At 40.6% G+C, this 16,772-nt stretch overlaps 1 protein-coding gene across 3 annotated transcripts in view; it reads left to right on the top strand.

Annotated features, from left to right (window-relative positions):
- Positions 1–16,772, top strand: part of KIAA1549 (KIAA1549 ortholog) — a 146,948-nt gene that overhangs the window by 116,766 nt on the left and 13,410 nt on the right. For all 3 annotated transcript variants that reach the window (XR_004022020.2, XM_030759727.2, XM_089917346.1), the window contains exons 17-18: positions 10,381–10,427; positions 15,802–15,962. Coding sequence is in view for 2 of the 3 variants with exons in the window: in XM_030759727.2 (XP_030615587.2) it covers positions 10,381–10,427; positions 15,802–15,962 (208 nt within the window). In the remaining variant the exon portion in view is untranslated. The remainder of the gene's footprint in view (positions 1–10,380; positions 10,428–15,801; positions 15,963–16,772) is intronic.

The raw sequence follows: 16,772 nt of genomic DNA on the forward strand, positions 1-16,772 counted from the left end.
GATGTCTCCATAAGAGGTACAGTTAAGAATGTACTAGAATCATTAAGTTTTTTTTGTGTAGGCCACCTGGGACTGAAGAGGTGAGGTGAGGGTCTGGGTGTAGGCAGCTAGTCCACAAGTAGCCAAGCACAGTCATTTTCAAATACCAGATTTCCGTCTTGGGAGTTGACATTTCAGTGTTTCATCTGTCTTTGTGATCCTTTATTTTTTTCATATTCAGTCAGACCTTTCAAATGCACCTTCTCAAGTCACGGAGAAGAAGTAGAACTCAAGGATGTAGCATTAAATATTATTTTTTGCTAATTTCAGATTAAACGATCAGACTGAAACATTTGACTCTGGAAAGATGTTAATAGGTTACAATTTAAATGTCTTCTTCAAGGAGTGTTTATACAGGGTTCCTCTAATTTTGTTAACCATATTAAGGTTAAATTGGGTGGTAATAAACATATGTTAAAAGAATTTTCATCTCTGAAATTGGTATGAATTTTGAAAGTATGCTCTTCTCAATAGATTGTTTCCTTCAAGACATGGTGGGCCTGAGGTATAGATAATGGCTACCATGTAGGGGAAAAATATTCAGTCTAGTCATTGTTGTTTTAAATATAAAAATATAGATAGTTCCAGCAGTAAATATTAAACTACTTCATAATTACAGTTGGTATATAATTGTAACTGGTAGTTTATAATCTTTAAGGAAATGGATGATACAGAACAAAACTCGGTGATAAAATGAATTTGACTATAGCTGCTGTCTGTTTAAGCTTCTCTCATTTGTTTATTCATTCAAATATATTTATGGAGCACCTGCCATGTTCTGGGTGCTCGGGATACCGAGGTGCATGATGCACAGCTCCAGCTCTTACGTCCCAGTGCGGGTATGTGGACAGTTGAAGCAGTAACTTAGTATAGCACCGTGTGGCAGGTGTCATGGCAAGAGGAAGGTATGTGGGGGGAGCACTTGACTGAAAGTGCTTGGGAAGGATTTTATAGACAAAACGAAATCTAAGTGGAAGTCTGAGGGTAATTAGTGGTTATCAATTAAAGAAGAATATTTCAGGTAGTGGGGAAGCTATCAGAGACACAGAAGTGAAAGTGTCTGGTACAGACTCCCTCTTCTGGACAAGATGGAGGAAAGGATCTAGATTTACCTTCTCTCCAGAGACAACTAAAGTAACTGAACAAAATATATGGGTTTTCACAACATTGGACGTTAGAGATGAGTAGAACCCTACAGTCACCCCAACTGTCTTGAGAGAGTTTCTAGGTACGGTGCAGGACGGAAGACCCCAGGCAGAGCTCAGTGGTCTCCCTGAGTTGAGAAAACAGAGTTGAGCGTCTGGGGAGGAAAAGGCAGCTAGAGTTCACAATAGACAGTGCAGGAAAGCAGAGATGCACAGAGAGATAATTCCAGAGAGCCGCATGGAATCTTCATTTGAGTACCGACCAGTTTTAAGTACAGAACTACCCCCAGAAGATAAGCGGGAACAATCCTCAGAGCTCACATAAGCGTGGGAATATGTTCCTGCTGTGGACTGAATTGTATTCCCCCCAAGTTTGTATGTTGAAGCCTAAACCCCCATGCGAATATATTGGAGATAGAGTCCTGAAGGAGGAAATTAAGGTTAAATGAGGTCATAAGGTTGGAACCCTGATCTGATAGAACTGATGCCCTTAGAAGAAGAGCAAGAGACACCAGAGCTCTCTCTCCACCATGTGAGGACACAAGAAGGCAGCTGTCCACAAACCAGGAAGAGAAATCTCACCAACAACTGAACCCTGCTGGAAACTTGATTGTGGATTTTCCAGCCTCCAGAACTGTGAAAAAGTAAATTTCTGTTGTTTAAGCCACCCAATCTGTGATATTTTGTTATGGCAGCCTGAGACGACTAATACAGTTTCTTTTGTACCAGTGTGAAAGACCTCATAATTCATGGAGCCTCGATTAGAGTACTCAGAGCTGCTCTCATTCTACCTAACACAGAAAAAAGTAAGACCTGAACCTGAACAAAGCTCAAGAATATTGATAAAGAAAACCAAAACTATACAGTATCCAGCAAGGTCAACTTAATACTCAAAGTCTGGCATCCAATCAAACTAACCAGACAAGCAGAGAAGCAAGAAAATGGCATAGATGGTAGCATTAGTAGACAGAGATATTAAAAGAATTATAATGGAGTTCTGTACGTTCAAGAAACTAGAGGAAAGAGTGAACATATTAATTAGAAGCATTGAAAATATTACAGGATACAAATCAAATTTTGAAATGAAAACTATAATGTCTGAGATGAAAAATACGTACTGGATGGGGTAAATGGCAGATTAGATTTGCAGAAGAAAAGATTAGTAAGCTTGAATGCATAGTAATAAAGACTATCCAACATGAAACAAAGAGAGTAAATATTAGAGTAAAAGATGAATAGCTCATTAGTGAGCAGTGGGACAACTTTAAGTAGACTAATATACATGTAATTGGAGTTCCTGAAGGAGCAGAGAGGGTGTCAGAAAAAAATAAAGGAATAATTTTTTCTGAATTTTATTGAAACTGTAAATCTGCAGATCCACAAATTTGATGAACCATATGCACAAGAAATATGAGGAAAACTATACCAAAAATACGATGAACTTGCTTAAAATAAGTGATAAAGATCTTTAAATTATCCAGAGAAAAAGGGCAGATAGTATACAGTGGAACAAAAGTAAGGATGATAGCAGAATTCTCATTGTCCAGAAAACAGTGGAACAAATATTTAAAGAACTGAAAGAAAAAACTGTCAACCTAGAATTCTATATCCAGTGAAGACCTCTTTCAAAAACTAAGGTGAAATAAAACCTTTTTCGGACACACAAAAGCTGAAAGAATGCATCACTGGCAGACCTGCTTTACAAGCAATGTTACAGAAAGTCCTTTAGGCAGAAGTAAAATGATACCAGATAAAGATCTGGATCTTCATAAATGAATGAAAAGCACTAGAAATGTAAATATGTGGGTAATTATAGGAAACTTTTTTCTTCATTATTTAAATCTTTTAAAAAGGTAATTGACTGTTTAAAGCAAAGTAGTAACAAAGTATTGTGGGGTAGAAGTAAAATGTATGAAAACTATAGCACCCAGACCAGATGGGGAGAAGTAGAAGGGGACTGTTTTAATGTTCTTACACCACGCGCAAAGTGGAATAATAGCACTTGAAGGTAGACTGTGATAAGTGAAAAATATATAACATATACCCTAAAGCAGCCACTAAAAAAAATAAATAAATAATTGTAGCTAATAAGCCAACAAAGGAGTAAAAATGAAATAATAAAAAGGTAGTCCAAAAGAAGGTAGAAAAAGAGGAAAAGGGGAACAAGGAACAGATGGGACAAATAGAAAGCAGATACCAAGATGGTAGATTTAAATCCAGACCTGTCAGTAATCATATTAAATGTGAACAGTTTAATATCCCTATTAAAGGGCAGAGATTGTCAGATTGGATAAAAAGCAAGATCCACTTATCCGCTGCTTACAAGACACCCACATTAAATATAAAGGCACAAGTAGGTTAAAAGTATGAAGAAGGGGCTTCCCTGGTGGCGCAGTGGTTGAGAGTCCGCCTGCCGATGCAGAGGACACGGGTTCGTGCCCCGATCTGGGAGGATCCCACATGCCACGGAGCGGCTGGGCCCGTGAGCCACGGCCGCTGAGCCTGCGTGTCGGGAGCCTGTGCTCCGCAACGGGAGAAGCCACAACAGTGAGAGGCCCGCATGCCGCAAAAAAAAAAAAGTACGAAGAAGGATATACCATTGCTAACGCTAATCACAAAACGTGGAGTGGCTATACTAATATTAGCCAAAATAGTTCTCATAGTAAAGAATATTAACAAGGATAAAGAGGATTATTTCATAATAGTAAAGTGGCCAGTTCATCAAGAAATCATAAAAATCTTTGAAGAGACAACCCTCAGAATGGGAGAAAATATTTGCAACTGACAAAGGATTAATCTCCAAAATATACAAGCAGCTCATGCAGCTCAATATCAAAAAAACAAGCAACCCAATCCAAAAATGGGCGGAAGACCTAAATAGACATTTCTCCAAAGAAGATAAACAGATTGCAAAGAAACACATGAAAGGATGCTCAACATCACTAATCATTAGAGAAATGCAAATCAAAACTACAATGAGGTATCACCTCACACAGGTCAGAATGGCCATCATCAAAAAATCTACAAACAATAAATGCTGGTGAGGGTGTGGAGAAAAGGGAACCTTTTTGCACTGTTGGTGGGAATGTAAATTGATGCAGTCACTATGGAGAACAGTATGGAAGTTCCTTAAAAAACTAAAAAGAGAACTACCATATGACCCAGCAATCCCACTACTGGGCATATACCCTGAGAAAAGCATAATTCAAAAAGAGTCATGTACCACAATGTTCATTGCAGCACTATTTACAATAGCCAGGACATGGAAGCAACCTAAGTGTCCATCGACAGATGAATGGATAAAGAAGATGTGGCACATATATACAATGGAATATTACTCAGCCATAAAAAGAAACAAAATTGAGTTATTTGTAGTGAGGTGGATGGAACTAGAGTCTGTCATACAGAGTGAAGTAAGTCAGAAAGAGAAAACCAAATACTGTATGCTAACACACACATATATATATATAGAATCTAAAAAAAAAAAAAAAAGGTTGTGATGAACCTAGGGGCAGGACAGGAGTAAAGATGCAGACATAGAGAATGGACTTGAGGACATGGGGAGGGGGAAGGGTAAGCTGGGACAAAGTAAGAGAGTAACATTGATATATATACACTACCAAGTGTAAAAGTGATGGCTAGTGGGAAGCAGCTGCATAGCATAGGGAGATCAGCTACGTGGTTTGTGACCACCTAGAGGGGTGGGATAGGGAGGGTGGGAGGGAGACACAAGAGGGAGGGGATATGGGGATATATGTATACATATAGCTGATTCACTTTGTTGTACAGCAGAAACTAACACAACATTGTAAAGTAATTATACTCCAATAAAGATGTTTTTTAAAAAGTATAAATAAAAAGAATTTTAGAATAAATGGATCTTTTTAAACAAAACAAAACAAAAAAGTCATAAAAATCTTAAATGTTTGTGTGCCTAGTAATAGAGCTTCAAAATACGTGAAGCAAAAACTGACAGAACTGCATGCATGTATAAACAAATCTACAATTCTGGTCAGAGATTTCAATACTCCTCTTTCAGTAATTGATAGCAGGGATGCAGTCAACCCTTGAAATTAGTTCTGGGGATCTAATGGGAAGTGGGAAGTAAAAGTGGTGAGATGTGGGGGAGGAGAGGGAAAGGAAGAAGCGGAGAGGTTAGGAGCCTAGACCTCATCCTGAGGGCAGTGCCTGGATCCTGAAGGGTTTTGAGCAGGCTGGAGACATCATTAGGTGTGCCTTTTGGAAAGATTGCTCTCATTTTACCCTGGAGAGTGGTTTGTCACAGTGCAAGAGAGGAAGAGTCAGCATGGCTTCAGCATGTTTAATTGCTGATGGCACTGAGCCAGTGTAGGAGGAGAGCTTACTGATACAGGAAAGGGGATCCAGAGTACTGGTGGAGGAATTATCTTTAGAAATGAAGGGATATATTTCTTCCAGTTCAATGGGAGGGAGAAAGAATTGGGTGCAAGTACAATCCGGTTTGTAGTTGGGTGGCAGTACATTGCAGGACCACCCATGTCATGGTTTCTGTTCTCATAGTAGAGAAAGCAGGGTCATCTATTGAGAATGAGACAAGTGTGGCAAGACAAGGCAAGAGGGTTGAGGGAGAGTAGAAACTTGAAATACTTATTGTGGAGAATGAGAGATTAGGGACGTGGGAGTAATTACTTAGCATTGAGACCGCTGTTCAGACTGACGATTGTGAAATTATAGTGGCACAAACTAAAGTTCTGTAGTTTTGTTTATCAGCATTCAGATACCCAGGTGTAGACAAGGAGAAAACAGGCAGTTGGATTGATCTGGAGCTGGGGCTTTATCAGGCATATGTGAAGAAAGGACAACTGGGAAGAGATGTGCGAATCAGAGGGTGCATTTGAAGTGATGATAGATGATACACTGAAAGGGAAAGTAGTGGGCAATTAAACATGCTGGAGCTTTGTAGATTCTTCCTCTCAAATCTACTCACTGCATTACACTGGTTGGAGCCATCATCATCTCTCACCAAGATTATTGGAAGATTTCCTAATCATATCCCTGCCTGTGGTCTTGAAAGTAGGATGTCAGGGTGGTGGCTGACAAGTAAAATGCTGTTTATCGGTGTTGAGCAGACCAAGAAGCTGAGAGGCTAACACAGTAGATGCATCCTATGGGTGACAGGGGGACTTGGAGTGAAGAGGGAGACCTTCCAGGAGCCTTTTTGCTTAGTCGCGTTTTTCCAAAAGGAGAGCTCTCATCTCACTTCCCGACCTGAACTTGTTCGCTGCTGGCATCTACGTGTTGCTTCTCTTTGCTCCTTGAATTGTTCAGCGCAGAAATTTGTGGCCATCTTAATTTATCCCTTTCTGATAGAAGATGTATATGTCATATCCTCTAGGAAGCGTAAATAGATCTTGGCATTCAACCACTTTTTCTGAATCATTTTCTGCCCTTAATAACCAACGTCCATTTTATCTTTGGATTCAGTTCTTTCATTCACCTCAGGGAAACTTTCTTTTATTTTATTTCTGAAATAATTATCTTACTCTGTTCTATTTATTGGAGTTGAAGGTACCAATTATTTTTATGTTGGCTCATCTTGGTCTCTTTTCTGTATCTATCATTTATCTCTTAGTTGCTTTAGCTACTTTGTTCTATTTTCTCTGCCTTCAGTTATGGTTATCGTGGGCCTTTTCTCTGTGGCATTGATTTGCTTTTAAACCGTATCTATTCTTTTCCCCATTAGTTGATTTCTTAAAGTCATACTGGCATTATTTTGGTCCTCACATTATTTCCATAGTTCTGTGGTCTCCCATTGTGTTGTTTTATTACCATATCTTTGAAGTTAGAAAGAGGAATGGCTATTCTTGTTAAGTTAGGGGCCACATTGTGCTACCAGAATCTTTCTTTCCCCCCTTGGCCACTGCTTTTCTCAGTTTAGGGCATATTTTACCCACTTATTTACTTGCTTGGTTTCTGCTGATCAAGTGGAGCAGTAATTTTTGACAGATCTGTATTACTATTTTTATTCTTTCCTCATTGTTCATGCCTGTTGCAGATGAACGATTCCGTGATAATGCCTCACGCCTCCATCTTAACCAGGAACGCAGACCCATGGCAAGATTTTTGTAAATACTCCTATCGAGTGGTTTGGATGTGAACTTTTGGTGTTACCCTTCATATTTTGATGGGAGTGGTAGCAACTTAATCTAGTGGAAAATCAGAATCATTGGTTGTATTTGGGCATCTCTAATGTAACTTCACCGTGTTTATAAATTGGTTGTAAAGTTACTGTTTGCTGGCAGGAGGAACCTGATCACCATTTATTTGCTCCTGCTGACTGTGGTGAAAAACCACGGGACTGTGGATTTCAGGGTGCCTTCGGTTACCCAATGAACCTTTATTTACCATCTGATGACATTTTTATTTCTTTTTTTGCCAGCGTAAAGATGTTAGTTATACGTTGGTGAGTCAGGCCACTTAATAGGTGGTATTTCTGCTTTCCTGAGTAAAGTTAACCTCCGTGGAGTTGTCCTCTAAGTAGCAGGTGTGAATACCTGAGCTAAGATATTGTACGAGCAGACCTTACCGTCTGGTTGCTTTACCTCAGGCCCCTCCAGACTCCACTCACCACTTGCCTTTCTTGCTCTCTTGGCTTGTTTTATACTGTATAGAAAGAAAGGATGCATTAAAAAGGAATTTTTATTCGCCTAGCTGATTGAAACCTTAAAGTTCTCTTTTGTCCTCCAAACTTTTTTACACGTGTGACCCACTTAAAGGAAATGCCTGCCGTCTGTCTGCGATTTTTTTTACAACCTTTTCACTGGGGGCATGTAGTCTCTAGAAAAATAGTATCCTTTTTTTTGCAGTACACGGGCCTCTCACTGTTGTGGCGTCTCCCATTGCGGAGCATAGGCTCCAGATGTGCAGGCTCAGTGGCCATGGCTCACGGCCCCAGCCGCTTCACGGCATGTGGGATCCTCCCGGACCGGGACACGACCCGTGTCCCCTGCATCGGCAGGTGGACGCTCAACCACTGCGCCACCAGGGAAGGCCTAGTATCCTTTTTCTGACTACAATAGATTGGAAATGCGTAGCACTACAATAATAAAACAGTTAAAGAGGAGATAGCTACTTTGCATTGATTTTCTTTTAGTTTATCACTTATTAGATCTTTTGAAATCCTGATAGGTAAACTGTTAAGCTGTGATCCTTGTTTTTGGTTTTATTTTGCACGTGACTATGTTTAAAAAGTCCAAACTGTGCTGAAAGCACAAGGGCCACTGTAAATAATGTTTATGCAGTCTCAGATTTCTGTTTAATTATTTGGAAAAGGAATTGACTCTCCTTTTCGTCCTATTTCTCTCTTCTTCCATAATCCCCTTTGGCTTTTTTACCTCAGTTGTGGAACTCTACAGGGTTCTAATCTCCGTCCCTTTGCCAAGGGAAGGGAAGCAGTGAGGGTCAGAGGTGAAGTAATTTGAGCACAGTTTCATGTCTAATAATCCCTTCAGAACTCTGTGAGGTACAGAGATTGTTCTGTACTTCTTGGCCTAAGGAAATATACCAAGAGAAGTGGAGTAGTTCGGTCAGTGTGTCTGACTCCAAAGCTCCTACTTCCCCCCCGCACCAAACCCCGCAAAGTAGCGATTTATTCAGGAGGGAAAGTCTGGTTTTAGGAATTATGGGTGGTGCAGCCCAGTGGTTAAAAGCATGCCAGAAAGATAAATTAGGAGGAAATTGTTTAACTTCCTTGTATGTTGGTTTCATCTGTAAACAGAGATAGTGCGTACTTTTTTGTGTTGCTGTGGGCCTGAGTTAGTGTTCATACAGTGCATAACAAAATAATAATTCAGTAAATGGCAGCTTAGAAAAATAAAGATCTAATATTAGAGCAGGTCCAGAAGCAAGGCTGACTTACTAACTTAACTTGGAGCGCCTGATCCTGGACAACCTATTGGTTTAAATTGACTGGAGTTGGATGGATGCTGTCCAGAGTTACTGTCCTGCTAAAATACCTGATTCCAAAATAATGATTCATAGTTGTTGAAAAGAAGTGTTAAAATCCGAGTCCCACGTATGCTAGGGTTAAGATATGTTGATTTCATGAGGAATGCAACATAGGTCTAGGTTTCTTTAAATCTGGGAGACTTCCTTGGTGGCACAGTGGTTAAGAATCTGCCTGCCGATGCAGGGGACACGGGTTCGATCCCTGGTCGGGGAAGATCCCACATGCCATGGAACAACGAAGCCCAGGTGCCACATACTGAGCCTATGCTCTAGAGCCCAAGAGCCACAGCTACTGAGCCCACATGCCACAACTGCTGAAGCCTGTGTGCCCTAGGGCCCACGTGCCACAACTACTGAGCCCATGTGCTACAACTACTGAAGCCTGCATGCCTAGAGCCTATGCTCTGCAGCAAGAGAAGCCACCGCAGTGAGAAGTCCGAGCACCACAACGAAGAGTAGCCCCTGCTCGCCGCAACTAGAGAAAGCCTGTGCACAACAACAAAGACCCAACGCAGCCAAAAAAATTAATAAATTCTGGTGCCATCTTGTTTCAGTCAAAGAGCACTTGGTTAGTGCAAGTTAGTTCAAGTAAAAAGAGTTGATTGAAGGATACATGGACACCTTATGGAATTTAAGGGCAGGGAGTATTGGCTGGGCCTCCTTGGTACTAGAAAACTGTCAGAAACTGAAGGTGTTCACTTCACCTTTTAGGGTCTAACTTATGGTTCTCTTTATATTCTTTCTCTTTTTATAGCTTTCTACAACGTGGTACAGCATTTGCATTGTTTAGTTTCTTGAGTGTATTTGAATTGCTGTTGGGCACCCACTAGATCTGGTGACCATTGTGGCCCATGTTGATAGTCATTTGTACTAAATGTGGCCATTTAAGGACCACCTTTTTAGCAGAAGATACAGGTTTGTAGAGGATAAGCCTACAGAGAAGAGCAGGTGCAGAAACCCTGTCTGTTATTAATATTTTCACAAAAGAAAGAAAGGTCTAGAAACTAGTTGTGTGTTTATTAGCCCAGTTCCCCAAACTGAAACTTCTAGCATTACTTGATGGCAGAATGCCCTGATAGCATGATAACTTTTTATGAGAAAATAATTCTCTTGGAAGTTGATCCTGCAAATCTAAATTTGTAAGTTTGCTGTTGTCACTTTATAATAAGTATTGAATGTTAATCTTCATCTTCTTTTGAATTTCTTCCAGAGATATGAAGACTATGGAATGGCTCCCCCATCAGGCCCATTATCAAGGTAAGGTTTTTAGGAGAAAATGTATCAGGACTTTCTCACATATGCTGTTTCTTAAATTTTGCAGATTTGTTTCTTTTAGCTAATGTGAACAGATGAAAAACTCTTGAGTTGTGTGTTATCTTGATCTAACCAGAAGAGGGGGAAGAAAGTTGGAATTTAAGTCCTGCTTCCAGTAGTGACAGACTAGATAATTTGCTGATGATAACTGGAAAAGCTAGACAAGATTTAAAAATAAAAACAGAAAACCACGTGGCTAACAGGGCAGTGAAGCAGTATGGGGCCAAGATCCAGCAAATCCAGAGAGATGAGCCCTGCCTTTCTCCCACGGATACCTGCTGATTCCAGAGGAGGTGACTGAGAAGCTGAGCAAAACTTTTGACGGACTCGTGAGGCTTGCTTAAAAATGCACCATATCGAAAGTTGTGTGGTACATGTAAAGCCATGTTAGTGGGGCACTTTGATGCCTTGAAAGACTCAAAATATATTTGAAAAGAAAAATGGCTGAAAATCAATAATCTAAGTGTCTGTCTCAATGTTAAAAAAAAGACCTAATAAACCTAGGGAAGTAGAAGGAAGGAAATAATAAAAATAAGAATAGAAATTAATGAAGTAGAAAACAAATACCATACTAGAGAAGACCAACAAAGCTGAAAGTTAGTTCTTTGAAAAATTCCTAGAAAGAGAAAACCTGAATAGTCCTATAACTATTGAGATTAAAGTCATTATTAAAACTCTTCCCACAAAGGAAACTTCAGGGCCAGGTGGCTTCAACAGTGAATTCTACCAAACACTGAAGGAATAAAAGATACCAATGTCATACAAACTCTTCTAAAGAACAGAAAAAAGAGAAAACACTCCTCAACTCGTTTTATGAGACCAGCATAACTTTGATACGAAAGACAAGAAGGACAAGGACATTGCAAGAAAGGAAACATTAAGGGCCAGTTTCACTCCTGAACATAGATGCCAAAAATTTGAAACTATATATTAGCAAGTATATCCAGCAATATAATCAATAGGATATCTATCATATCATAATCAAATTGGATTTTTTTCCAGCAGTGCAAGAGTAGTTTAAAATTTTTAAAAATTGTAATTCTCCACTTTGCAGTGAATAAAGGAGAAAAATGTTCTCATTTCAATAGATAGAACATTTGATAAAGTTCAACATCCATACATGGTAAAAATCTTAGCAAACACAGGATAGAAGCAGACTGATAGTAATCTGATAAAAAGGCATCTTGGCAAATATTGCTTAAGGGTGAAATGTTAAACGCTTTCCTCTTGAGAGCAAGAGCGAGACAAAGAGGCCTGCTTGCATCACTTCCATTCGGCATTGCCCTGTGGGGTCCTGGCCAGTGTAATAAGGCAAGAAAAAAAAACAAAAGGAGTAAGGAATTCAAAGAGAGAAATAATACTGTTATTATTCACAGATGATATAATTTTGTAGCAGAAAAAACTAAAATGTCAACATGTGAATTGTTAGAAGTAAGTGACCTTAGCAAGATGGCTAAATAGCAACATAGTTAAATGACAAGGTAGCTGGATACGAAGATTACAGAGATCAGTATACAGCATTATAGGACCAGTGTACAAAAATCTGTTCTGTTTATGAGCAGTTACAGAAAATAAACAATTTTAAAGATACTATATAAAATAGCGTTCAAAAATATAAAATACCTCAGGATAAATCTAACTGAAGATATTCAAGCCTTCTAAAGAAAGATATTCATGGATTGTGCAACTCAGTATTTTTTAAATGTCAGTTCTCCCCCAGTGATCTATAGATTTATTGCAGTCCCATTCACAATCCCAGTAGTTTGTTGGGTTTTTTAATACATGGAAATTGACAAACTCACTCTGAAATGTATGTGGAAATGCAAAGGGCCAAGAACAGCCAAGACACTTTGAGAAAGAAGAATAAGATGTTAGGATTGTTCTAAGTGTTATAAATTACTGTCAAGGAATTAAGAGTGTGGTATAAAGCAAGACAAATAGACCATTAGAACAGAAGAGAGGGTTGGTAATTCAGACCCACATGTGAATAGACAGTTGATTTATTTCAGTGAAGGAATTGTAGATAAACAGATTTAGTCTCAGAAATCATATTCAACTATCCCTTTAATGATCGGAAGTCACACAGGAGTAGGAATGTTATCTGCTTCCTCCTTACTTTTGGTTTTTTTAAAAATTTATTTATTATTTATTTATTTTTGGTTGCATTGGGTCTTTGTTGCTGCGTGCGGGCTTTCTCTAGTTGTGGCGATCGGGGGCTACTCTTTGTTGCGGTGTGTGGCTTCTCACTGCGGTGGCTTCTCTTGTTGGGGAGCACGAGCTCTAGGTGCCCGGGCTTCAGTAGTTGTGGCACGTGGGCTCAGTAGTTGTGGCACGTGGGCTCAGTAGTTGTGGCTCGCAGACTCTAGAGCCCAGGCTCAGTAGTTGTGGCGCACGGGATTAGCTGCTCCGCGGCATGTGGGATCTTCCCGGACCAGGGCTCAAACCCGTATCCCCTGCATTGGCAGGCGGGTTCTTAACCACTGCACCACCAGGGAAACCCACTTTTTCTTTATTTTTCTTTTATTTGCCCTCATTTTCAGCAGGGTTTCTTTTATTTTTCCCCAACCCTCCTCCCCCACCAAGGCAGTGCTTTGTGGTCCAAAAGCAACAAAGGGAACAGGTGGAGATTAGGTGATCCCGGGCAGAAGCTAATGATAGGGGGACCAGGTGACCTGATTTGCCCAGTTCAGTCCTAATTTACAGCTGTTGTTCAGCGTAATTATTAATAAATTTCACTCTCAAAAGTGTTCTGGTTTGGATAATAAATTTTACCGTCACCCAAGATAAAAGATTCTAGAGTATTTGGAGTGCACTGAACTATCTGAGCACACAATTTAGGATTAAAAGGATGCAAATGTAGGCAAGAGGGTGCTTATTGACTGGGTAAAGCAGAAATAAGTAAAGGACAAGAGATAGTTCCTGGGTGGATGGTCCAGAGATTATCATTAGGTTAGGTGAGCTCCAGTTTACAGATCTGGAAGAAGGAGTGTGCATTGGCTAAGCTCTTAGATATGTAAGGCCAGAGAGGTCAGACATCTGTTTCCGAGGTCAATCTAAAACAGCAGCATTTATTTAAAGAGATTAATATAGGTAGCCTGAGTTTCAGTTTATGAGCTGTACTCCAGAAATCACAGTATAGAATAAGGGCAAGTTGGTGTACTTTCTCATCGAACAGGTATAATCTATTAATTACTAGTTAACTGTCATTTGCAAGAAACTGTAATTAAATTATCATCTTTTTTTATTCTTAAATCTCTTTAGAAGGGTGGTTCTCAGGGTGAGATTCTTAGATCCCTAGAAGGTCCTTGAGAACCGTTCAGGGAGGTCTGTCAGGTCAAAACTATTTTTTATAATAATATTGTTATCTGACTTCTCTCATTCAGTTGACCCTTGCACCAAGGTGCGAAAGCAATGGTGGGTGAAACTGTGGTGCCTTAGCATGAATCCAGATGGTGACACCCAGCTGTTGAAGGACTCGCTCCAGTGTTCTTCACTGCTGGGCAATCACAGCTTTTTTTTTTTTTTTTTTGCGGTACGCGGGCCTCTCACTGCTGTGGCCTTTCCCATTGCGGAGCACAGGCTCCGGACGCACAGGCTCAGCGGCCGTGGCTCACGGGCCCAGCCGCTCCGTGGCATGTGGGATCTTCCCGGACTGGGGCACGAACCCGTGTCCCCCCGCATCGGCAGGCGGACTCTCAACCACTGCGCCACCAGGGAAGCCCGACAGCTTTTTTTTAAATGCCAGGTTTATGTTAGTATGTCATTGATGAAGTAGTAAAAATTAATTTTTTTAAACATAGACCCTTGAGTCTCTTAACAGCCTGGGTGACAAAAGAGGAGATATAAAGCGCTTCTGCTGAATATGGCCTTTTGAAGAAAGGCACTTGTTCACTTGTTTGAGTTGAGAATTGAACTAACTGGTGCCGTGTTTTTGCTTGAACAAACAGCCAGCGGACTTGGGTGTTTGGCCTCGAAAATGGACCTGTCACTTCAAGGAAAACAACTGACAGCATTTGTTGCCAATAATAAAATTGAGCTTTCAGGTGAAAGTTAGAATTTTGGAAACTTGTCTGCCACCGTGCAATTGACAGCTCCCTAGTACTTAAAGCCTTCTCTGATGAGCTCAATGGCGATATTAATGAATGTGATTTGGGGTTACTGTAAAATAAAATGTGTCAGTAAACTAAAAGTCTGCATAACTCATTGAACCAGTATTTTTCAAATGACCAGTGTCGTAAAACCATGCATAGGTCTATTCAAAGTGCAAGAAAGACCAGTGGTTTTAATGTAACAGAGGTGAAAAGTTCATTGATACCGTTTCAGAGTCTGTATTGCCACTCACCCTTAAGGAAATATTGTTGAGTTCTGGTGTGGTTTCAAAGAAGAATATTTAACCGAAATACTATTTGAATATTATCTGGAAAGGCTATTAAAATCTTCCTCCTTTTCCCAACTACATATTTATGTGAGGTGAGCTTTTCTTCTTAAAATAACTGATGGCAACTGATTGAATACAAAGTTTATGAGAATCTAGATGTCTCCTCTTAAGGACATTTTTTTTAAATGTAGAATTCTTCTCATTTAATTTTTTTTGAGGGGGGTGGAAAATATAGTTAATTTTATAAAAAATGTTGACATGTAATAGGTTTAATAATGTTATTTTAAATGAATTTTTAATTTTTTCAGTTTTAATTTTGAACATGAAAACTATCTATAGATACGGTATGCATAAACAAAAGCTCTTGGGAGTCCTCATTTTTATGAGTGCAAACGGGTCCTAGAACTAAATAGTTTGAGAACCACTGCTTTAGAGCACTGGTTTTTAGCCTTGATGAAGCTCAGGATCATCAATGGAGCTTTAAAAACTACCAGTGTCTGGGTCTCACGTCTAAAGAGTCTGTTCTCATTGGTGTCAGGTGCAGCATGGGCTCCCCAGGTAACGCTACCATGCAGCCAAGGTTGAGAACCACCCCTTTAGTTGGGCGCTGGAGGTGATCGGGCCCCGGAGCTTGAGCCACACCCTCTTTGGGTCTGTAAACTAGAGCATTACTTCTTCAGTCATCCAGCAGATTGGACAAGCATCAGCTGTGTTCCAGCATGTATACTGGATGGCATATATACTTTTCATAGCACTGGAGATTTGTCAGTGAGCAAATAGAGTCCCTGCCCTCAGGGAGCCTGCGTTCTGGGAGAGGAGATGGATAATAAGCCAACAGACAAATAGGTCTTATTTTTCCTTAAGGGCTGAGGGTGGACCTAATAAAGTGCCGGAGTCGGGCAAGTGTGGTCCTGACGCTTGGGTGCGCTTCGCTTTCAGACCAGGTTTTGGCCCCGGTTTGCTGCAGTCTGCGGAGCTGCTGCCTGCCGAGCCCCAGCAGCCCCAGGCCTCGTCTGAAGCCACCTCGTGTGCTGCCCGAGGGATCTACTCTGAGGAGGTGCCATCGGTGGCCCGGCCTCGGCCTGTCGGGGGCACCACAGGTACATGTGGCTATTTACCTTGCGTTTCTTTTTAGCTAACTTCTGCAGAGATCATTTTCGACTTCCCAGAGCATCAGCATCCCGTTACTGGCCTCTTTCGCCGGTAAGAGCCGCGTCCCCTCGGATCCCGGTAAAGATGTAGGGCTAGGGAGGTAGGAAAGGAGAGAGTGGCTGAGATCCCAAGACTGATGGCCTCTGATTTGTTCCTGAGTAAGTGTCTCGAAAACAGTCCCTTCACATGGAATTCACACCCACACCTCTTCCAGGGAAAACGTTTCTGAAGTCTTACAGTGAACTGAAAGACCTATTTCTGAGTGCTTGCAATGGCACGAAAACAAGCGTTTATTTTAAGGAAGGCACTTTTCCAGTTTGTAATAAGCAACCTAAAAGTTGATGGAAAGTGACCAGAGGTAGATTTGTGTTTTATTTGGTCATTTCTGGGAGGGTATAACCACTGTTTTCTCCTTGAGCCTTACCTCCCTCATTTTTTCCCTTCTACCTTTATTAATAATCATCTTTTTCTCATTCTAAAGTGTCCTTGTCATTGTCCCATGCCTCTATGCCTGTCCCTTCCCTGCTGTCACGCATGGGCAGAGTCGGCAGTGGAGGGCCTGGGGAAGCTGGTGGCCACATGGAACTGTTCTAGGTTTTTTTCCACCTCCTCTTTCATGTCATCATTAAAAGAACAATCTTAGTGTCATTTGTGAGTAACCAGTGCAGTCCTTTACTTGGCAATTCAACAGTGAAAGGTCACATTTTCTGAAGTTGTCTTCTAATTCATTACTAAACTTTTAAGTCTTTGCACACTGC

Source organism: Delphinapterus leucas, chromosome 9, assembly GCF_059928025.1.
Source record: "Delphinapterus leucas isolate spDelLeu-1000000601 "Yukka" chromosome 9, BTC_Dleu_Yukka2, whole genome shotgun sequence".
Lineage (NCBI taxonomy): Eukaryota > Metazoa > Chordata > Mammalia > Artiodactyla > Monodontidae > Delphinapterus > Delphinapterus leucas.